The sequence below is a fragment of the Alosa alosa genome, chromosome 7, assembly GCF_017589495.1.
Source record: "Alosa alosa isolate M-15738 ecotype Scorff River chromosome 7, AALO_Geno_1.1, whole genome shotgun sequence".
NCBI lineage: Eukaryota > Metazoa > Chordata > Actinopteri > Clupeiformes > Clupeidae > Alosa > Alosa alosa.
The window spans coordinates 30,840,803-30,864,113 of NC_063195.1; the positions used below are offsets into that span (position 1 = coordinate 30,840,803).

The 23,311-nt window shown below is 48.0% G+C and overlaps 1 protein-coding gene and 1 long non-coding RNA gene across 3 annotated transcripts; one reads left to right on the forward strand and one right to left on the reverse strand.

Annotated features, from left to right (window-relative positions):
• Positions 1 to 1,340: 1,340 nt before the first annotated feature.
• LOC125297218 (centrosomal protein of 95 kDa-like) lies at positions 1,341 to 23,026 on the reverse strand. 2 transcript variants are annotated; one of them, XM_048247419.1, is made up of 20 exons: positions 22,790 to 23,026; positions 21,285 to 21,413; positions 20,856 to 20,963; positions 20,414 to 20,530; positions 18,695 to 18,794; positions 16,614 to 16,729; positions 15,329 to 15,663; positions 13,283 to 13,361; positions 10,308 to 10,372; positions 8,573 to 8,751; positions 7,976 to 8,217; positions 7,303 to 7,490; positions 6,658 to 6,750; positions 5,777 to 5,933; positions 5,232 to 5,395; positions 4,665 to 4,739; positions 4,423 to 4,575; positions 3,621 to 3,767; positions 2,704 to 2,775; positions 1,341 to 2,160 (listed from the first exon to the last, which is right to left on the reverse strand). In XM_048247419.1, exons 1-20 carry the CDS (start codon positions 22,806 to 22,808, stop codon positions 1,984 to 1,986), a joined length of 2,715 nt encoding a protein of 904 aa, XP_048103376.1. In that variant the 5' UTR covers positions 22,809 to 23,026; the 3' UTR covers positions 1,341 to 1,983. The 2 variants fall into 2 exon arrangements, with proteins under 2 accessions (XP_048103376.1, XP_048103377.1); XM_048247420.1 differs by having other exon boundaries at positions 18,695 to 18,791; positions 22,790 to 23,025.
• LOC125297221 lies at positions 11,486 to 12,327 on the forward strand. Its single transcript, XR_007193986.1, has 2 exons — positions 11,486 to 11,916; positions 12,085 to 12,327. It is a non-coding gene; the product is annotated as an uncharacterized LOC125297221 (long non-coding RNA).
• Positions 23,027 to 23,311: the final 285 nt, after the last annotated feature.

Consider the following 23,311-nt stretch of genomic DNA (forward strand, 5'->3'; position numbering starts at 1 on the left):
CTCAGTTTGTCCACATTCCTAAGTTATGTAAGAGGCAAGTGCCTTACCAAATACAACTATGTTAAATACAGACACGAGGGGGACTGTGGTCTGCTTTGTGGGTCTGCCCTTAGATCATTTGTGAGGTAAAAATGTGGATTGATTTCAGATAGGGGGTTTGAGGAGGACATTAAGAAGACTGGTTCCAGTTAAAAAAAGGCTGTGACTGGAAATAGGACTTCAACCAGAGAAATAAAAATGTCTCTGGACGTCATGGTGTGGGCCTGACTCTGGAGGAATTCTGGGGAAACATGTCCTCCTGATTCTTTGAGTCTGACCATTTTAATGTATTTACTAAAAACACATAAATGGCCAGGATGTGAGAGGTGCCATTGACCACATTTACTGGAAAAGGTAAATGTGTAGGCTTTAGTGCTCTACAACACTGCGAACACAATGGTGACCTCACATTTCTGTTCTGGGAAGATTTGGAAGAGTAAGTAGGCCTAAAGCATCTTCGGTTCATAATTTATAATTATTATTAAAGTATTTAGCAGTGTTACCACCCATTTTCACTGACACAATTTCAAAACCGTCAAATTACTTCAATGACCTTGAATGAAATTTTCATGACCGCTCATGGCCAACAAGTATACAAACATGGTGTAGGCCTGCTTAACACCACAGTTCGAGGCTAATTATGAAATGTGACTTCAATGATAAAAATGTACTTTCTTTCCACCCAACGTATGTTTCTTACATGGTTATTACCCCCATGCTATATCTATGTGAGGCGATTGAATTCTGTGATGAACACATACAACATGTGGGCTGCCCTATCTCCTACCTACAGCCCTAGTAGCACAAAATGACAAAACCGTCAATGAATTTACCTGATTCCATGATCTCTACTGTTCTGGAAAATTTGTTTTTACAATTCCATGCCTTTTCAAGTTTTCCATGACCATGGGCTTTTGTGTTGGTCACAGTCATCTTAGTTATGATTGATTTCACATCATGGGCTTATTTATTTATTCTTTTTCGGCTTAGTAGATAAACTTGGGTGTTGAATACCTGGATCACACATACAGCAATAGTCTACATTAATGATAAACTGCTCCTGCCATACAATATTCCATAAGCTAATTTTTGTTCAGTGCCTACTCATTAAAATCACTAACTACTCAGTATGAGCTCGACAGGTCTTCACTTAAGCTTGGGTTTCAAATAGCATCCTCACTTATGGCCCAGTCATGTTCTACTGCACTCAATACTGACGCTAAACTCCTTCTGCACTGCGCCCCCTAATGGTTGAAAATAACCACGCACACACATTATGGCAAGAGACTGCACCACACCAGTTTCATAAATAAAATCCGTTCATTCAATCATTCATTCATTACAGAATAATTCAACAGTGTTCAAGACACGAGAGAAAAACAATCCAGCATATCGTTTTGTTTTTTTTGTCTGTTTTTTTTAAAGGCATGAATAAAATTAAATAATTATTTGTTTTAGTGACACATTATTCGTGTTGCATCGCTCAGTGTTCCGGTGTCCTGAGGAAGACAGGTTCACATGCACGCTAAATCATCCCCACCACACAAGACAACACCGGTACAAAATGCAGACTAATCCTTTTTTTCTTTTAAAAGATCACAATTGTTTTTAAAAACAACAGCACAATAAATAAAATAAAAAGGTTTCAGTTAATGCTGGACAACTGTTGGAAGAGTCAAGGAAAAGGTGACGTTAGCAGAGTTAGCAGCAGACGTGTGTATATGAGGGAAAGGGTGTGTGTGTGCGTGCGTACGAGTGTGTGGAGCCTGCTTCAGCCTTAATACACCCCAAGGCCCACCATCCTATCTGTACCATGCAGATCCAGTGACAACACCGTCCACACACACCCATACACACACATCCCAAGGTCCAATGCATTACAATCAACCGTGAGGAGCCGGAGTCTTGCTCTGATCAGTCCTGATCAGCTGATCTGATCTGAGGTCAGTGCAGGCAGCTGGTGTTGTACTGGAAGGAGGCCATCTGCAGGCGGCTGCGCAGTCGCTCCGCCTCCAGGTCGCGGAAGTAGTCGTCCTCGTCGTTCTGGATGATGATGCGCTGCAGCTCGCCGATCTCGCGCTCCATCTTGTTGCGTAGCTCCCTCTTCAGCTTGTGCAGGGCCTGCCCAACCAGACACACAATTAACACACACGCTCACTATTGGACACAAGAGAGTCTGTTTGGGCACAAAATGGACTCAAAAATGTCTTTCGGAATGGTTCCTATTCTATAGAACAGGACCAGGAGCACCCTTTTGTCCTGGATTAAATATTCACATGGCCATTACACTCAGTGCTGTAGCCTGTGTGTGTGTGTGATGGACAATAACTAGTCTTCTCTGGGACGCCAGGGTTGTGGCCTCTGTGGAGCCGCTACAGATGCAGCCCCAGTCCCCACAGCACGCGGTCCCGGCGGACTCCATTACCTGTGTCCCAGATGGATGGCGGCTGTGCTGCATTAAACATTTACAGCGCGCTGTGGCTAGTGGGGGCGCCGCGGTTCCCTCTCGCAACATCAGATCTGCTGTTACCGCTCATACATAATGCAGCAGCACCTTGTCATCTAGAGCGTGTACTGTAGTCGGCACGGCCGCTGAATCAGATTTTAGAACCGGTACAGACTGGAACCTACTGAGGAACCGAGGAGCCTGGACTAGAACCTCACCTTCTCCTGGGCCTTCTTGCGCACCTGGATATCCTGCCGTTCTTGAGCGAGGGTTTCAGCCAGCAACGACATCTGGAAGAGACCAGGAAGTACAATCAGACAATCAGAAAATGGGCACAAGTGAGGTCAAGAGACCAGGAAGTACAATCAGACGATGGGCACAAGTGAGGTCAATGTTGCCATCCTCTGCTCATGTCACATGACTACCACCATCACTAAAGACATAATAGCATATCAACTCATTTTCCTAACAGCCTTCTATATGACCATATGCCGTCAGCCTAAATCCTATACAATTTCCTTGAGGGATTTGGAAGTAGACTAGGCGGAAAAACATGAGAATGCGCTCAACACCACAAATTAAGTGGTGCCTGCCCTGGCCTCCAGCCCTCGCTAACTTTTCCGACAGGAACATTGCACACAGGAAAAGTTAACAACTTCCTAAGATCACTCACCATTTCCAAAAATCACCCTCCACTTAAGTGAGACCAGATCAAATTCTCACACACACACAAAAAATGGGCAACTCTTCAGCTGCACATGGAGATGTTTTTCCTAAAGACTGGATTGGTAGCACTATACCAAAACACTTCACCTGCAAATCTGGGATCATGCTCTCATGTCTCTGGAGAGACTAAGACAATCACCAATTCCTTCTAACACGTACCATCTCATCTCTGGAGAGATACTGTGGGTTCTACTCCACGTTCTAGGTTCTACGTTGACATGAAGTGTATGACAGGCCCAGGTGTTACAAAGGACAGTAATTAAGGTTCTCATTCTGCTACACTTAAACTAAACAGAGATGTCTTTACTATAATTAATAACACCCATACTTGCCTTACTATTTTGTGCCAAAATGGCTGCTGTAAGAAAGGTCCATACAGTTATGTGTGAGTGAAAGCGAGCGAGCGCACCTGGTCCTTGTAGTAGTTCTCCATGGCCTCCAGCTCAGTGCGATGTCGGCGCTGGTGCTCCTGCCGCTGCTCCTTGGCGTAGGCGCGCTCTTCCCTCAGCCGAGCCTTCTGCAGCTCAACGCCCTCCTGGAAGATCTGCTTAAAGAGCTGGGGGGGCGGGGGGAGAGGACAGGAGGGGACAGGGCGGGGGTCAGCTACGCTACGCTAACCACTCAGGGCTGGAAAGCACACTAGACATGGAGGAGGAACGTGGCCAGTACAACATCAGATCCTGTAGTGGCACAGGAACAATTTGTGATGAGTAACGTTAAAGCAAAAACCTGGATATGCAGGTGAGTGGAAGGTCTTACTGACGTGAATGTTTATAGTATTGATGTGTACAAGACCCGTCGTCATGCAGGTTGTGGTTTAATACGTCAAACATTGAACAGCATGATCCTATTTTGCCATCCAGTCCCCACTGCATTCAAACACTGTAAGGTCTGAAAAGGTCACTGTAATGGGGAGGGAGACATATGCCTGCTGGGCAGTGTGTGTGTGTGTTGTTTGTTTGTGTTTGTTTGTTTGTTTGTGTGTGTGTGTGTGTGAGTGAGTGTGTGAGAGAGAGAGTGTGAGAGAGAGAGTGTGAGTGAGTGTGTATGAGAGAGAGAGTGAGTGAGTGTGTATGAGAGAGAGAGTGTGATTGTGCGTGTGTGATTGTGCGTGTGTGTGATTGTGTGCGTGTGCGTGTGCGTGTGCGTGTGCGTGTGCGTGTGCGTGTGCGTGCGTGCGTGCGTGAGAGAGTGAGTGTGAGTGTACTGACCCTCTCCTCACGCGTGCGTGCCCGGGCCAGGCGCGAGCGCAGCTGCAGGTGGTAGTCTCCGTAGTACTTCTTGGCACGGGCGATCTGCTGCCGCTGCTCGCGGAGCTTGTTCTGCGTCGACTTCTGCTGCTGCACGCGCTCCCTCTGGTCCTTCTGCCATTGGGCGGACGATTGGACAGGTCAGTTAGGTCTCTACGGCAGCGGCCACTTACAGTGAGAGAGCACAGGTGTTGTTCACTCACCAGTCGGCGGTTGTGTTCCTGCTCTTTGCGAATGATCTCCACTAGCATGTCATGCCTCTTCTTTGCATCCTCCACCTAAGACAAGAAGAGACACACAGATTCCATCATACACACACACACACACACACGGAGTTTCACGTCTAATGTTTGTTTTTTAACTAGTTGACGAGTTTTCAACAGTTATGTACCAGTACAGTGCTAGCCCTAACATGATTGGCCGTGTTAGCTATTGGCAGCAGGTGTTCCATCTTTACATGGTTATCCGCCTAGTTGTTCTAATGGTTCTCTAGTTGATGGAACCCCCAACACACAGTAGGCTCCCTCCCGTTTACAATCTCTCGGCTAGACTCCTCTGCCCCAGGGCACTGAGCCCAATCACAGCCGTGTGTGTGTGTGTGTGTCTCGCTCTCCCTCTGTGTGTGTGTGTGTGTGTCTCTCTCCCGCTCTCCCTCTGTGTGTGTGTGTGTGTGTCTCTCTCTCTCCCTCCCTCCCTGTGTGTGTGTGTGTGTGTGTGTGTGTGTGTGTGTGTGTGTGTGTGTGTGTGTGTGTGTGTGTTGCTGTGCTCACCTGGTTGGCCAGTTTGAAGTGGCTGCGCTGGTTTTCGGAAGCGTTGAGGTGGTCCACCTGCCGCAGCTGCTGCTTCCACATGTGGCCCAGGGTGTGAGGGGACACCTGCAGACCAGGGAACTCCTCCAGCAGGGTGGGCAGCAGGTCATTCTCCTTCAGCTTCACTAGAGGGGGAGGAGAGAGAGAGAGAAAGAGAGAAAGAGAGAAAGAAAGAAAGAAAGAAAGAAAGAAAGAGAGAAAGAAAGAAAGAAAGAAAGAAAGAAAGAAAGAGAGAGAGAAAGAAAGAAAGAAAGAAATGGAGTAAAGGAGAGAAAGAGAGGGGGAGTAAAAAGAAGAGAAGACGGAGAGATAGAAAGAAAGATAGAAAGAAAGAAAAGAGGGTAGGATGGATGGATGGATGGAAGAGAAAAGGGAAGTGAGAAAACACAAGCACTGGGCGAGCTGAAGCAGTGTAATGGATGCCATCTAATCCAACACATTCCACATCACAAGCAGACATTACTGAAGTGCTGCGTCACGTGTGGTCAGGAACAGAGGGGTCTTACTGGGTGTGGCTTTGCGAAGCTGTGCCTGCTTGTGGCCGGATGATGCGTGTTTGGTGCGAGACGAGCTTGGCGATCCGGAGGTCTTGGGGCTTCCGGCCTCCGCTGACTTGGGGCTGCGAGGCGTCTCTTTCCTCAGAGCCTCCCTGTACTCCTGCTCCTGTGTGCACAAAGACAGAGAACCATCACACACACACACACACACACACTCTCTCTCTAGAGTGGGTAGAGTGGCCCACGGCCCACTGGACCATGTCCAATTCAATCCCAGCCTTCTCTGGCCTCAAGTCAAAGTGTCCGTGAGGCCCAAACGGCTGGTGACAAGCCTGTGTTTTATGAGCACCTCCACTGTCAGCAGGTGACTCAGGGGCTTTTGGCTAGAGCACTCGGTCTGCTCCATTGGGCAGAAACGCACTAGAACATACTGGTCACTTCTCACTTACTTTGGACTGTGGGAGTTATGGCTGACAACTGACATCAAAGCCGCCTGTTCACAGCTTCTCCTTGTGATGATGAAGCCTTTATGTGCATGTAAACTGTATGCAAGGCAAGCACTACAAATAGCTGATCTTAAACAAATACGGTTTGTTTTACAGGACTACAGGCTTGCAATCATTATTATAGGTTTAATAGTGATGATGAAGCAATTTAAGTGCATGTAAACAGTATGCAAGCTCTTTAAATGGCAATTGTAAACAAATACAGTTAGGCTTGCAATCATTTTTGCAGTCAGGGTTAATTCCCACTGCAGATGACCAGCACCCTATATTAGTATCGTATGCCTTTTAAAAGGGTTTCTATGGGAAGGGTCATTTTTGTCTCTCTATAGTATGCCTTTTAAAAGGGTTTCTATGGGAAGGGTCATTTTTGTCTGTTTCTCTCACCGTTTCTTGGATTCGTAATCTCTCCTTGGCCATGTCCGCCCGCTCCTCGTCTGCGTACCTCTTCAGCTCCTCCTCGTAGGCTGTGCCCACCATCTGCACAGAGAAACTGGCGTCAGCAGACGCCATCTTGGCCCTGCGCTTGACCTCCCTCCCTTTCCTACAATGCAACCTGTTCAGTCCTGTGCCACTCATCACCTGCGGCCACAGGTCACTAGCGCCGCTAATGGCGGCCAGCAGGTCAAGGCTATATGGCATGTGTACAGCAGGTTGGGAATAAATAAAGACGGCCTCCAAAAACTGACCTGGGACCAAGGACCTGACCAAATTAAAAAAACAGTAAACTGGGTCATGATGTCAACAAGGACATTTTTTGACCGTGTCTGACATCAGTCAGCATTAATTTGGGTCAGGCTGTCCAAAAGTTTAGATCTATGCCAGGAGTTACTGTACTAGAGACATGAGATCTAATGAAAGATCAAAGTGACCCATAGCTACTAGCCATTACGGAGTCAGTGCCACTCTGGAATGTGTGCGCGCGCGCGTGTGTGTGTGTGTGCGTGTGTGTGTGTGTGTGTGTGTGTGTGTGTGTGTGTGTGTGTGTGTGTGTGTGTGTGTGTGTGTGTGTGTGCGCGCATCTGTACTGACCTGTCCCCGTCGTCTCTGGCTGTGTAGCTGGCGGAGCTCCCTCCGGCGGGTGCGGGCCATGTGGTGTGCAGAGTCATGTCCGGCGGTGGTGGCGGTGGCCTCGTCCAGCTGGGTGTGCAGCGGGCGGCGCGCGAGGGGCGGAGGGGAGGGCGAGAGGGAGCGCGTCACCCCGTTAGTCAGGGGCACGTCTGAGCACAGGGCAGGGGAGGGCCAGAGAGGGAGGAAGAGGAGAGGAAGAGGAAGAGGAAGGACAGGACAAGAGAGGAGCATGAAGTTTGCTTGTGAGAGTGCACATCATATGCTGGTTTCAGAATGACCTATGCCCAGCCTGACGTAGCCATACTCTGGTCAGAATGGGAGTCTGATATGGCCTGATTGGGACGTGATTGTGGGGCGCATTTCCACCTATACAGGGGCAGAAATGCCTCTGCACTCAATTGGATAGACCTAACCAATCAGAGCAATGAAATAGTCTACCGTCTACCGTGAATCCTGAAAACATCCTTCTTCTCGCTGTTTTAGTTTAGTTTTCGATCATTTTGTATGACGGCAGCCAACCGGCAGACTTTAGGGAAAAAAAGCGTTTTTATCTCGATACTCCCAGGTTGACTTGTGTCCAGCGCTGTGGGCCTGTGGGCCATGTGTCCAGCTGCTCCATGAGGGCGTGCGTTACCTGCGTCTCTGGCCGGCCTCCTGCGCTCCATGACGCTGTCGCTGTGGTGGGACTGCTGGTCCTCCTCGCCACTCTCGCCCAGTGCACGCTTCAGCATCTGGTCCAGCTCCTCCAGCCGCCGCGACAGCTTCTCCGACATGTCATGCAGCTCCTGCTCCGCCTTCCTGTTGCGCCGGCTGCGGCTGGACAGCGGCTCCTTCTGGCCGGGGGACCTGCCGGCCTCCGACACGCTCGCACGCTCACTGACCAGAGCGAAGACAGAGAAGGAGCCGCGTCAGGAAGATCCATAGTGACCAATCACAGTCCACATAATACTAGAGGACCTGAATAGTCCCATACATTACACTCCTCCTCTTTGATAGCATTACACACACACACACACACACGCACTTGGGCTAGGGTTCCACACACACACACACACACACACACACACACACACACACACACACACTTGGGCCAGGGTTCTACACACACACTTTGGCTAGGGTTCCACACACACGGGCTAGGGTTCCCCACACACACACACACTCATTTCTGCAGTTGTCAAATACAGTTGTCTTGCCAAGCCCTAAAGGTACAATGCTCCCCTGCGCTTACCTCCTGGAGCTGGAGCTCAGCTGCAGGAGCTCCTCCTCCTGCGTCTCCCCGTTGACACGCAGCTCCTCGGGGTGGCCGTTGTGCAGGGCGCCTCCCTCCAGCTCCTCGCGCAGGGACATCAGCAGCACCTCGGGCTGCGTGCGGAAGAGCACTCGCCTGGGCCCCGTCGTTGCCGTCCTCTGCAGGCAGAGCGGTCACAAAGGGTCAAGAGAGAGATGAACCGTGGAGATGCAATAGCCTCACAAACCGCTAAGCATAAGTTGACCGCCGCCATAGGTTGACATGTGAATACATCGTGCCAATCATGTGTTGAGATCTCGCAGCTGGGGCGAGGTTGGCGTCTTGAAGCCTTGCACACGCCTTCCCAGTTCTGCCCCAAATAGATGCCCAATAAGTGCCCAAAAATGCGTTGCAATATGGCCGCCGAGCGGAGGGACTTGACTAAAACAGACTTTGGCAGAGCCCTCTAGGCCAGTGGTGCTCAATCTTGCCTGGGAGTTCTCCCCCATCCCCTGCTCCTCCACCATCGCTCCTGATGATCTAGATCCTGTGAGCTCCGCTAATCAGCATCTCATTGACCCATTTCAAATCAAGTGTGGTTGGAGCACGGACCGACAGACTTGGACCTTTTTTCCCCGTATGGAGATGACGTATGGGAGGAGTCCCAGCTCTTGTCAAGGGTCATTTGCCTGTTAAAAAGGTTCCATGCCAAACCTTTAGATCTTCCCTTGAACCATAGGAGAACAGTTCTAAGGGGCTCATTTTTTCCTCTGCGTGCAGAACCGGACTCATCACCTCAAGGGAGTTAATTCTCCGGTAGCCGTGGCATGCAGCTTGCAATCTGAGCCTCGGTGCAAAGGGGCCGAAGACATGGCTGGGTATTTTTAACCTGGGGCCTCTTCAGCGTAAACCAAAGGCACACTTCATCACTAGTCCTGCTGCTAGATCTTGTTAAGTAGCTAAGGAGGCTCATATAAAAACAAAAACACGCCGATAAACATGACTGACATGCTGGACGCACAGTGAAACGAGTTTATCAACTGAATGGACGCTAAGTGAAGCTAAACAGAACCACAAGAATTCCATCTAAACACGTCGCGCTAAAACACCCACGCACAATCCCCATTTCATTAAGAACTTGCTTTGCTTTTTTGGCCTGTTCAGATGTTACTACGAGTCCTTTCACACTGGCACAGGACACAAGGAGTGAGGATGTAAAAATGTATGAACTATGATGCCGGCGCCAGGAAAAAGTGCTCAAACGCGGCTGCTCTTGCCATGCCTACAGCTGACAATGTGCACATTTCCCTGGCCGAGGAGCACTGGAAAACAAAACAGGATACGTTTGGGTGTTCTCGCCACTCTCCACAAGATATTTATAGGCCGGCATTACAGAGCGCGCTGGTAATAATTGCATAATCGTGGGCGAGGAGTCCAGCTGGACACCGCAAGCACTCGGCTCGATGACCTGATGACATGAGGTCATTCTTAAAGAGTGCAGTGAAGAGAGAAGAGAGAGAGAGAGAGTGGTTTTATACCGAAATCTCTGTCTGAAACCTTCAGGCACGTGTACATGTCGGAACAAAAGTAGTTTGTTTTACTGGTAAGAGATATGTTTTGTCTGATAGACGTTTGGACGGAAGGCCCGGTCTGTCCCGTGGACACCTGCCCGGGTATAGAGGATGTATGAGGTTGGGATCTGTGGTGTATTGATAGGGGTCAGGGACAGGCTTACCTCTGGCTGGTGTCTGCTCTCTCCACTGGCTTTCCTCTGACTGGACGAAGACCTCTCACTGGTCACTGCACATCAAGACAACACAAAGGGCGCACAAGTTAGGATTAGCTCACAAACAACACACCGAACACCCACCCAAAGCATAAAACAAAAGCTGGTCTCTACAGCTTCCTGGCTCATTGGGAAACTACAATCAGTAATCAGACAGCAAGCAACAGCAGTTGTCATTTAGTCCATTGAGTATATCCTAGTATAGTTTATCCATGGAACCACGGAGGCCAATTTGGCCGGCTTTTTTACGTCCGGTTTCCGTGGCGGCTAAGCAGACGAGAGCCGTAGACTCCCCCTGGACGGGACAGGTGACACAGGTGACTCCCAGCAGAAGCTGCTCCCCATTTTTACAGCTGGGTGGACTGAGACAATGCAGATGTGCAGACATGCAACATCAAGTTATCATCTGGGACTCTAACCACTGATCTTACGATAAGCAGCCTATCCCCTTAGACAACTGAGCTACCCGCTCTACTTGAGTACTTTACTTTATGTTTATATGAGAATGAAATACTGTGAGAGTGATTACAGCAGTCAGACATTCACAGATGATTATCTAAGTCATGGGCACATTACACTACTATTGCACATAATGGCACAATCAATAGCTGAGCTGCCAAAGGCTGACATGCATCTGGCACCCAGTGATGATGTGGCTGAGGCAGTCCTGCCAATCCAGAACAGATATTTTGAGTACAACTTTTTCAGCTCATCTTGGTCTAGATGTGTGCAGCCAAATATCAGCGCAACATATAAATATGTATATACACTATCAAAAAAAAATGAATAGTTGACTCTTATTAAATATCTAAATTTAAGCTGAGCGTGCAACTGAAAATAACTTTTTTTGTTATTATTTACCACCTTTCACAAAGATTCCATTGAATGATGCATTTAACTGGTAACAATAGTCTTGTATCATACCATTCCGTTTAGGATCACAAAGGTGGCTAGGCAACATCAGAATGTCATAGACACACATAGCACAGGGTAAACTGGAACTTTTGTTCACTCTTTCTTGAGTTTGTGTAGAAGTTGGCTGGTTTCAGATTTGTTGATAAATTGATTTTTGGACTTTGATTTCTGGTGATCTGTTTAATGTGGTTCTGCTGGTTCTTAGCCTGCTGCCTAGCAGCACGGCAGGATGGGCACAGTTCAGGTAGAGCCATTAAGAAGCGCGTGAAAAAATACAGACTGGAGGAACTGAAGAGAGAGCTGGAGGCTTTGGGGGTTAACGTTGATGGACATGGACAAAACATGGATGAAAAAAAAAAAAAAAAAAAAAAAAAAAAAAGACCAAAAAGGAACTCCAAAACCTCCTAATAAAGGAGCTGAAGCGGGTCAAAGACGGCAGAACTGGCCTGGGCAAGAGGGCTTGGGAGAGGGCAGAAGGACTAACTCTGCCCATGGAGATCCCAGAAGACATCCTAAATGTTCTTCATGACCTTGGATGTATTCTTGGACAAAGAGTTGGAAGACTGTGAGAGAAATGAACAGAGGGATGACGATGTGAAAGCTGTGCTCGACAGTCTCCTAGATAAAGTGGACTCGACTCTGGGTGAGTAGAAGACATCTGCTCTTATTGAGTGTAAGAAGTAGCCTTGCATCACCAGAACCGACTTGAGTTTGGAACAATAAGTGGGCTACATAAAAAGTATGCTCACATTTAAAACATCAAAATGGTTCAGCATTGAATTTTAATAAATTATTCCCCCATTATGTTTAGCTTCAAAAGGACTGAAAGACAGAGTCTTGAGGCCAGAGGTTGGAGACAGGAAAGAGGAGGCCGAGCGGGAGGCCAATTTCTGGAGTTCCAGAGAGAGGCCAATTTCTGGAGTTCCAGAGAGAATCACAAAGGCTCCGTCCCCAGGAGGAGGTTTCCGTGGGCCAGACACAGCAGCAGACGGCTGACTGTAAACAATTGACAAGGACCATCAAAAAAAAAAGATACAATTTGTAGTGATCTTAATGTTTCTCCATGATTCATCTCTCAAATATAACTCTGCAACCTAATCACTCATACGAAGGTCAGATGACAAACGATTCCACTAGATTATTTATTGGTATTATAAAAAAAATACATATCTGTTAAGATTCAAATTCAGTGTACAAAAATGTTGATGAACTAAAAAAAAAATCTAGTCTTACTGCGTATTTTGGTAATTCCAAAATAAAATAATAGAGAATGCCACTCAGACAATAGCAGAAATGCTGTTCGTCATGTTGCATCAAAATGATTTTGGAAACATAGGGCTGTGCCCTGCGCAATCTCCGTCTGAAAGCCTAATATTTGGTCTCCCTTGTTTTCACGATAATAATCAAGAAGAAATTATCTAAAGTATATTCTACAAAGAAAAAACTACATAAACACTCCTCACTGAGCAGCTCAAAATATTTAGCCTAGGTCCACTTTCAGACTTGTTGTAAATGGCTACATTTGGCCTTGGAAATATCTGTGCTCCCTGAGCGCCTTTTAGTTATGAAAACGTTAACCATCAGCGACACATGGAAAATATAATGCTAACTGAAATAAGTGATGAACAAGTAATAACTTTCCAAGACTCATTGGAGATTTTTAGTTTCGCAAAACAGCAGCTGGGGGAACGCAAATTTGCGAGTGAACACAAGCTCACCTCATCAAGTCTTTCATTTAACCCACCGTTGGCCGAAGAAAAACTAGCACAAAAAGAGGCCAATCACGATGCTCCGTCATCGTCACCATCACGGTCACTTTCTCTCTTTCGCTCACCCTCACATGAAATAGATCAGGAGAGATTCTAATTCACATGCTCGCTCCAGAGAGCTTTCCGGAGAAGTTGCATGTTTGCTCATTTTTGCGTAGTTTTACGTAAAAACTTATCGCTGTTCTTTGATGTGAAAATGTGTGGTTGGCAAGTCTGTTTGAGCATAAGGTTCATACGTACCAGGAGAGTGGGGTGATGACGGGGACAGGAGGTGACCAGAGCGCAGACAGTCACTGGTGGGCCTCAGAGAATGACCATTCTAGAGAGAGACAGAGAGAGTCAAATCACCATGCAAAGCAGAGGGAAGTGTTAGAGTACTGACCTGCGTCGGCTGCTGACACAATCAGCCACAGCAGGAAGAGCGCTGCCCAGAAACGTAACCTTTATCTGTTCATAGGACCAGACTGAAACAGTGCACACACACACACACACACACACACACACACACACACACACACACACACACACACACACACACACACACACACACACACACACACACACACACACACACACACACACACACACACACACACACACACACACACAACACACACACAAAGAGGAAGAAAGCAACAGTGAAACTCATCCATCGGCTGTTCTACAGAGAGTGTCACCCTGAAACAATGAAGCCACCAGTGACTGGGGAAGAGAAACCACCACATAGCTGTGCCTACTGCCCTGTGATGATGAGCACACACACTGGTCAAGTAGTGCTGCCCTGTGATGATGAGCACACACACTGGTCAAGTAGTGCTGCCCTGTGATGATGAGCACACACACACTGGTCAAGTAGTGCTGCCCTGTGATGATGAGCACACACACTGTTCAAGTAGTGCTGCCCTGTGATGATGAGCACATACACTGGTCAAGTAGTGCTGCCCTGTGATGATGAGCACACACACTGGTCAAGTAGTGCTGCCCTGTGATGATGAGCACACACACTGGTCAAGTAGTGCTGCCCTGTGATGATGAGCACACACACACTGGTCAAGTAGTGCTGCCCTGTGATGATGAGCACACACACACTGGTCAAGTAGTGCTGCCCTGTGATGATGAGCACACACACTGGTCAAGTAGTGCTGCCCTGTGATGATGAGCACACACACTGGTCAAGTAGTGCTGCCCTGTGATGATGAGCACACACACTGGTCAAGTAGGCGCTGATATGTCCAGAGCCAAAAACACCACAGCGGGTCCTCCATTGTTAAATACTATCCAATAACACCCTAGAACATTCTCTCCCTCACTAATGTATGGTGTGTACGTATAACAGTTATCTGCAACTACATATTTACATTAACTGGGCAGTGATGAGGATTCAGAGAGACTATTCTGCTTTAAGATCTAGTCAAGTACAGAGTTCAGCAGAAGATCTGGCCCTTTCAATCGCCTGCTCAGCGGATGGCCTTGCTGATTACATTGTATTCAGATAGTCTAGACTAATCCACCATGCAATTTAGGTCAGCCTGCTTGCAAAATACACATAAAAGTGAAGCTAAGTACTAGCATGTGTGTGTGATGTGAGCAATCTGCACTTGTCGTGCTAGACACAGACACACACACACACAGACACGATGAGATCTGCAGCTTTGCGGCGGTGGAATGCACCTCTCGGGCCTGGCTGAGCGTGGCTGCGTGATCTCGTGAGGTATTTATTTTTATCCTGACGGGGCCGCGCGTAGCACTGGCTCGCTTTTCCACTCGCCCCTTTTTTCCAGTGACTCAGTCAGCGGGGAAGGAGAAAGAGAGAGAGAAAAAAAGTTCTCCCCATTCAAAAACAACCCCCACACCCAAAAAAAAAAAAAGTAGAGGAATAAGTGTATCAAGCCTCAAGCTCAAGGCAACAGGTGAAGACTTGACTCTGAGTATGAGTATGACTGACTCACTCACTCACAACAAGCAGCAATAGGAAGTCAAGTGGTGGATCAGGTAATACAGTGTTTGTATTGATGTCATGCCTTTACCCCGATTACACTGTTCACACTGGATTCAATACACATTCGTCATTCCGTCCTCTCGTCTCCTAGCAGATAACCTATCAAGAAGTCCTTGTAAGTGTCCTAGGCGCAATGGTTTTGCCCTTGTGTTCCCACTCACACCACTGTTGCAGAAGATTCCATGCACTCACAGGTTGCACTCAGACGCTACAGTCCTTCAGGACAAATAAAGCGACTTCACTGAACAGACATCCAGCAGGCTCCACTCCACCTGTGCAGGGCTCACCTGTAGACCGGTAGCCACACCTGGCTCCGGCTCCGGCTGCCGCCGCTCCGGCCCCTTCAGGCTGGCCGAGCCGCTGGGCGGAGAGAGGGTGGCGGAGCGCGGGGAGAGTGATGGGGCCCGGGGGACTGCGGCGGCGGCCCTCTGCGGGGTGGTCTGGAAGGGTGGCTGGAGTGGGATGGCCGAGCGCAGCGGCTCCCGGAGTAAGGTGGCCTGCGTGCCCGTGACGACGCTGCCGCTGCCACCGGCGCTGGTGACAAGAGCGCCCGCAGTGCCGGCCTGGGCACCGGAGGGGGCAACTGGACCCTGAGAGGGGGCACTGGGTGCAGGAGGCACTACTGCACAACCAAAACAAAAACAAAAACAGGTGTTAGAAACTCGCTCTACCAGTTTACCCGCATAACATTCAACAACACCAAGGGTTCATCAAGGTCACTCATAACACATATGGCTTTACTAGACTTTAAATTGCAATACATTTCTCTCCGTTTTTAAACTATTCTAACAGTTCTCTCTAAGCCCAGGTAATAGCAATACCCTATTACTGTTTGGCCAGGTGAACCACTAGATTCCCTCATATAAAAACACGGCTCAATGATCAAACTGCAGCACCTTCAACAGGGCAATTTGGGAGACTGCAGGGAAACTGCGGTTTCATAAGCCAAGTGATCAAATTAACTGTTGACAACAAATCTGCTCAAATCATCCGTTGCAATGGAAAAGGGCTCTGCCCAAGTTTCCGCGAGGGCAAGGGCATTCGGTGGGAACTGCCACCCGGAGAATATTTAGCATGTGGGAACACATGGAAACGATGGATTTTGAATGGAGGAAAAGGTGACTTAATAGTGATATTTATATTTATAAAGCTTCCATGGAAAGAGAGAGAGAGAGAGCGAGAGAGCGAGAGAGAGAGAGAACGAGAGAACAATATAACCACACAGTAATCTATGCTCTCCGAAAACAATTCCAAAGGGGTTGAGGGAGGAATAAGGTTACAGGGAAAACCGGAAAAACAGGATTTGTCATTACGCGGAAGGTGACAAGGCTTTGAGGAGGAGGAGGGGTGGGAAGGTGGCAGGTCAGGAATTCCGCTCCCGTGAGAGCGTTTTCCAATAAGCCAGTGTTCCTTACCACCCTCCGGAGATCTCAAAGATGAGAGCGAGGCCTCAACTCCAATCAGACACACACACACACACACACACACACTCACAGCTACGCTGAGACCTGCTGCTACACAGAGGCCTGCTGAGCTTTGGGGTTTGGAGAGTAAACGGGAGCTCTGACTGACCTTCCTTCTTGGTGAACGTGCGGGCCGAGTCTCCTAGACGGATGAGTTCGGCGGTGGACTCTGACTCATCCCCGTTCCAAGAGTGGAGCGAGTGCTTGCTGGACTGGACGACCGACCTGCAAAGAACACACACACAGAGCAATTATAATCATGAAAAAATCCCCCCCTCCCCCCCAAATCAATCCAATCCCCTCTGCAGCAGCTGGTTCAGTGTTTGCTCAGCGGGCTACATTGTTACTGGCAAGGGCACCCATATCGCCGCTCATGACCTCACACTCCTGGCATTCTAAGCATGCTGCCTGCTCCGTTCGCTGGGCTCGCGGAGGCACCGGCGATGGTGGTCATCGCGGCGGCCCAATCACGTCTGGGGCCCCTTTGATGCGTCTGCGGTGTGCAGTTCTTTTGAAAAAAAGCACACAAGACATGTTTGGGCTTCCTCCTCCTTGTGAGCTATGACACAATATGAACTCAGTCAGCCAGTAGGCCTTTAGAACGCACACACTGGGATGTGGAGATAGTGTGTCATATGGAAGAGGCAGGAGGAGAGGAGAGGAGAGGAGCGTTTGGGTTTCGCTTCTCCTTCTCCACCACTCGTCAGCCTGAGTGACAACAGCTCTTGTGTTTCCAAACCACCACACGCTACTGAAGACATGTTCTGAAGCTGGCAGTCAGGCTCATCTGTTCCCAAGTCCTGTTAATCTTCCTATCTGATTGGACTGGCTTAGCAGCCAACTAAAAAAAGTACTACTCATTTTTTTTTTCTTTTCAAAAACTTGTATACATACCAACAGCTTGCTAACAAAAGAATTCAGTATATACTTTAAAACCCGAGTCATGATTTCATGTGCATTAAGAGGCCACGGGCAGTTGTGCAATTTGCCGACTCATGGTCTTGCCCTGAGAGGAGCCTCTGTCCAGCGAGTACATGTTGATTGCTTTATGACCACAGACGGGCACCGCTGGAGCTGCGGGCTTCTCGGGCACGCTGAGTGTGCCGTTTGGGAGTGACACAAGTGTCCAGCCCGCGACAGGCACTCAAAACAAGAGGCAGTCCACTCCAGAGAGACGCTCCCTTTGGCCGAGCAGAACTGTTAGCTCATCCAACCCCCCCCACACACACACACACACACACACAGTCTTGTGACTCACTATTGTGTAAACAGGACAGGCACACACAGACTCACACGACGATGACAACAACCACTGGTCAGTTCAAGCCAGCAGCCAAGCATCTACAGATGGGCAAAGGTCGCAACACAGCCCAACATGTGGCTTAATACCAAACTGACAGGCCTATTTCTTATTCTAACATTTCTATCAAAAACACAAAAAAGCGGTCGCTGAACAAGAGCACTTAGCAGGGAGGCCATATGGCCCATACATGTTCCTGACCGTCGCCTTACTGTATAGCAGGGAGGCCATATGGCTCATACGTGTCTTACTGTATAGCAGGGAGGCCATATGGCCCATACGTGTCTTACTGTATAGCAGGGAGGCCATATGGCCCATACGTGTCTGTATAGCAGGGAGGCCATATGGCCCATACGTGTCTGTCCAGGCTGCATGACCTCCTCCGCCCCTCTGCCCCTTCCTCTGGGCGCCCCTTTGGGGCTCGAGCGTTAGCGCTGCCCGGCAGGAAACCCCCCCCCCCACCTGACAGGGCTCCCTGCGCGCCACTTTCACCTCCTCAACAAGCCGGGCCGATCAAATGCCAGGAAAGGAGGGAGACAGGGAGGAGGAAGTCATTTGGAACAACTGGTGTGAGAGAGGAAGGTCACACTGAGGGGACGAGAGAGAGAGAGAGAGAGATGCATGTGAGAGAGGGGGAGGGAGGGAGAAGCATGAGAGAGGGAGGGAGGGATGGAATGTATATGTGAGTGAGTCAGAGAGAAAAAAAGAAAGAAAGAAAGAAAGAAAGATGTGTATAGACTATACATGAGAAAGGGCCAAGAAAATGGCAAGGCCAAGAGACAGAAGGGCAGAAAGAGAACAGGCAAGAAAACGATAGTGAAAGCAAAGTGAAGGGAAGAAAGTGAAAGTCTGTGATAGAATAGCACACACACACACACACACACACGTACTGTGCACTGGAGGCCTGGGACATGTCCTCGTGCTCTCGCTCCCCTGCCCGCGCTGCCTGAGGACCCTTCCTGTGGAGCTCTCCATTGGGCTGCCGCGCTGCTTAGAAGGGGAACAGAGAGGGGAAAACATGACTCAGACTTTCACTGAAAACACAAAACAACAACAACAACAATAACAACAACAACAACAACAAAAGACAGAGCCGCCTCCACGGCCTCTTGTCCAGCCAGAGCTCTGATGTAATCGTCCACACACACACACACAGGCTCCACATGATAAGGGGGAATGACGCAAGGGCAAGCGTTGGCAGCACTCTCGCTTATACAGGCAGAGCCAACAAAACAGACAGCTGACAGAAATGCAAAAAACTACAGCTGGACACACTGTACATCCAACCAGCACATGAGAAATGGCCGACACAGTAATTCTTGGAATCCTTGAAAAGCTCTCCAAAATTTAAAAAAAAAAAAAAAAAAAACACAATGTTGTTACAAGTTGCTATAATCAATCATCAACACAGCATGTACTATTCAATCTGCACAAACAGGCCAACTAACGTCACTCTGAAGGGAGCACTGAGTGGGCATCCTGACTATGCCTTTGAAAAGTTATCTAATCCTGGAAGAGTGCGTTCCATGTGCACCCTCAGTGAGATGAGGAGGACAGTGATGACCTTTGTCTGTAGTGCAAATGCAAGCGTTGGCTGGCCAGCAGTTCAAACAGTGACCAGGCAGGGAGGAGGTGTGTGAGGATAAAGCTTAATGCTGATCAAGACACTGAATGGGCAAGTGGCTGCCAGCAAATCCTGTCCTGTCAGCAATGTTTAGAAATGGTGCCATGTGCAATGAGCTGATGAGCTCACTCCAAAACAGAGAGACAGAGAGAGAGACAGAGAGAGAGAGAGAGAGAGGATCTGTTCCCTAGGACTCAAGCACAGCACCACCAGCGAGACAATACCATCTCAGACGTGAAGATCAGCCATGTCCTGAAGCTCATTCTGCCAACAGGGGAGAGAGAGGCCACAGAGGGTGCCTCTAAGCCACCACGCTCAACACAAGCTCTACCCCCACGTGCTCCGTGGAACAGAGCACGACACCCTCCAGGACACGCCAGCTGAAGGGCTCGCTTGTGTAGAGGGCGCAGCGTCCAACCCCCACCCTAACTCAGCGGCCCGTGCTCACTCTCCCTCTCCCCGAGTGCCGCACAGACTACGGATTGATAATTGATGGACATCCTGTGCCCTTGTGTTGAGCAGCAGCCGCAGCAATAGCAGCAGCAGCCTTCTGATGGCTCAAGGCCTGACGTGTAAGAAGAGTGGCCTCTTTGTGTGATAAGCAAACGAGGCACAGGCCTTCATCAGTTACATGCCAAGTCCTCTTATACTCATATGGGTCAGCCATTTAACAGCGGACCACATGATCATGAAGTCATTTACATGTATACAAACTCGTTTACATGTATTCATTTAGCAGAGGCTTCTATCCAAAACGACTAACATATGTCAACTACATTACAAGGGCTATTGTGCCCGGAGCAACTCGGGGTTAAGTGCCTTGCTCAAGGGCATAATGGTGGAAGCCGGGAATTGAACCCACAACTTTCTGGCTACTGCATGCCAGCCCAGCTCCTTAGCTACCAACACTACCAATGCCCGCTACTACTGCTCTCCCATGTGAACTTTAAGAGGAGTGGAAATGAAAATGAGAAGTAGCCGTTACCTCCATTTTGCAGTTCCTCATCTTCGCTCAGCTGCTCTGTCAGGTACTCCAGCAGCCCGTCAAAGATTTCCAGCAAGTTCCGCACCGATTCCCCGTCTCCTCGAACAACGTTCTCACCTATACACACACACACACACACACACAAAAAGGAGGCTCAATAAGGCCAGACACAACAAGAGAGACTGGGCCGCTACCTGCTGCCAAATTGGCACGCCAATTTGACAAGCGATTCGTCACAGCTCGCTCTGAACAATTTGCGGCACAAAAGGACCTGTGTTCCCATCTTATGAGGAGGGAGCGTCTGATTTCACACAACCACCAGGCTTTTCCCCACCAGGGAAAACCCCAATGCATGATCACTTGATCGTCATTTTAGAGGCAGCAAGAGATAGGCTGTGAGCGTGTGATAGGGTGTGAGGAATTGGGTGACTGTTTCTCTCACCAGTGATGTGGGATAGGCTGATGTGGAGGTAGTCCAAGGCCAGCGAGTCGATTACCGACTGCACGTTGTGGATGTCATCTTCTTGGCTTCTTGGGACAGCTATGTAATCTGAAGGCCAAAACAACAGACGAAGAAAGGGGAGTTGTTTTACGACACTGGCTTTGAGTTCGTCTTGTTCAGGTCCCAGTGTAATTATCACCTGTTCAGGCTTTACACAACGAGAGCCTTGTTTTGACAGGTCTGATTCCTTCTTGGTCACATTCCTCACATTCTGCGACTGCCTTGGAGTGTGGCATGTCTACGCCAAGTGCAAATGTGCAATCAAACAAACACTCTTTCCACAGGAAGCGGTTGTTGTTTAAATGGCTGCAAAAACAGTACTGAAAAGCAAAGTGCAGCGATCCAATCTCAAAGGAATCAAAGATTTACCTGGAACTTTGTCGCTCAAGATGGCTTCATACAGCGCGACGAAAACATTGGCGTCACAGTCCGTCAGTCTTTGGAGTTTCAAATTTACGTGGCACTTATAGAGGAGATTATTGGCTACTTCCACCCAATCTGTTGAATAAAATAATTTATTTAGATTCAATTAACGACCTCTATAATATGCATGCAAAAACAAATAATAAGTGCACTGTCATTTGTGTAGGCGGGTTCATAGTCTACTTAAAAGAGCATTACAGCATTCATCCAACAACATACAGGGCAACCACAAGTAGATTGTGCGACTTATCAGACACAAGCGCCAACAATTCTGCCAATGGCGGGACGGAGTGTCCTGAAAAAGTAGTTGATGCCGTTTCTAGGGTTACGAGCCAAACCTTGAGCTAACTGACTTCACCAACAACCTAGCCATTTTTAGCAATGCTAGCCCTCGTCTGTGCCACAACTACTAACATTGGCCAGCCAAGCGAACTAGCAAGTAAACGTAGGAGATATTTACGAAGTTGGCCAAACATTCCAGCCAAACTAAATCAGATGTGCGTGTTGGTATGCACAGCTACCATTAACTTTTGCACACCCATGTCTGCTACCGACACACAGAACATTATTTGCATTAATGCTAATTAGTTATTTTGGAAACTATGCGTCTGGCCTTATTTATTATGACAAACACTATGCTTTTGCTACTAAATGTTAACGTTATATTTGTTCAGGGCACTGAGTTATGTCTGTTTACATCAAGTTAATCTCACCACTTCCCAAATGTACACTTGACGACCGTCAATAGAAATGCGACAACTGATATACAACTCTGTAACGTTACTAAATTTGACATGAATGCCTGGAAATTAAACTAAATCGCTCAGCTAACCCAGTGGCCATGGCTACTGGCGCCTCTTCTTTAGTAGACGTTAGGTTACAACATTAGGCACGCCAGCAAAAGCCTTCGAAAGAGGCAACGTATTACAGCCAATTTGCTAACTAGATTATTAGCCTAGCTCACCAACAACAGATGAACTTTCACATTAACGTTAGAGGCTATAAACATATGCCAACTGTACTATTTTCACCATCAAACAGAGCAACATATTGAAAACAGAAACATTAGACGCACATTAACATACTAGACTTGTTAAATATAGCTGACGTTAACATTAACTGGCCAGCCGAGGGAAAGTAACGTTAACTAGCTTTATTAAGTAACGTTAGCATAGCAAGCCGGTTTTGGTCACCGCGCTAGCAACAGAATCAAATCAGCAGACTAGATTTAAAGAACAACATTGTTTAATTGACCTAGCAATGCATATCGCCTCTGCTAATAGCACTGAGAAAAATAATCGAAACTTTCACATCAGAGGTAGGAATACTGACGAGTATGTGTGCCAGAAGTACAAAGATATAGCTAACGTTAGCCGTCAGACTGGCTAAGCACTGCTACGTAGACTAACGTTATGACTGGACTTCCATTAACGTAACGCACAACCACTAACCTCGCTCCTCGGTTCCCATGAATGTGTTAAGCCAGTTAGCCACACGACTGGCTAGTTCGTAAACAACACGACAGTAACTCAAAATCCTTCGTTAAGTTACTACTTCTTGCCCCAGTCCGCGACATCTAAGGTCAGCCCGACAATGATAAAAATTTCACCAGAAGGTGGCTGTGTCTGCTGTCTTTCCCTCACATCGTTTGTACGATTACTGCTGAGACGTTTAAAACAAGGCAGAGTACTGATTGGCCAAGACATTGAAACGCTACTTCCGGAAATACTGTACTTAAAAAGAACATTTTGTAACGTTAGATATTGGTGCAACTCAAAGGTACTCCGTTTTATCACAAATACAACTAATGGAGTTATTTTCAAAGTTGATCGCAACACAGCAAATATAGCATAAAAGTCTACCGTTCAGTAAAATATGTTGATGACGTCAGAGGGCCAAACTACTTCCATTTTGCCACGATCATAGACTAACAGTCTATGGCCACGATGAAGGAAGGACATATAGGTCCTTCG

Excerpts from the sequence above, each read along its gene's own strand:
- LOC125297218 (XM_048247419.1), bottom strand. Across the intron at positions 16,730-18,694 it reads TCCCAGGCCTCCAGTGCACA|GTCGGTCGTCCAGTCCAGCA; the intron begins GTACGTGTGTGT and ends TGTTCTTTGCAG. Across the intron at positions 5,934-6,657 it reads GATTACGAATCCAAGAAACG|GAGCAGGAGTACAGGGAGGC; the intron begins GTGAGAGAAACA and ends TTGTGCACACAG.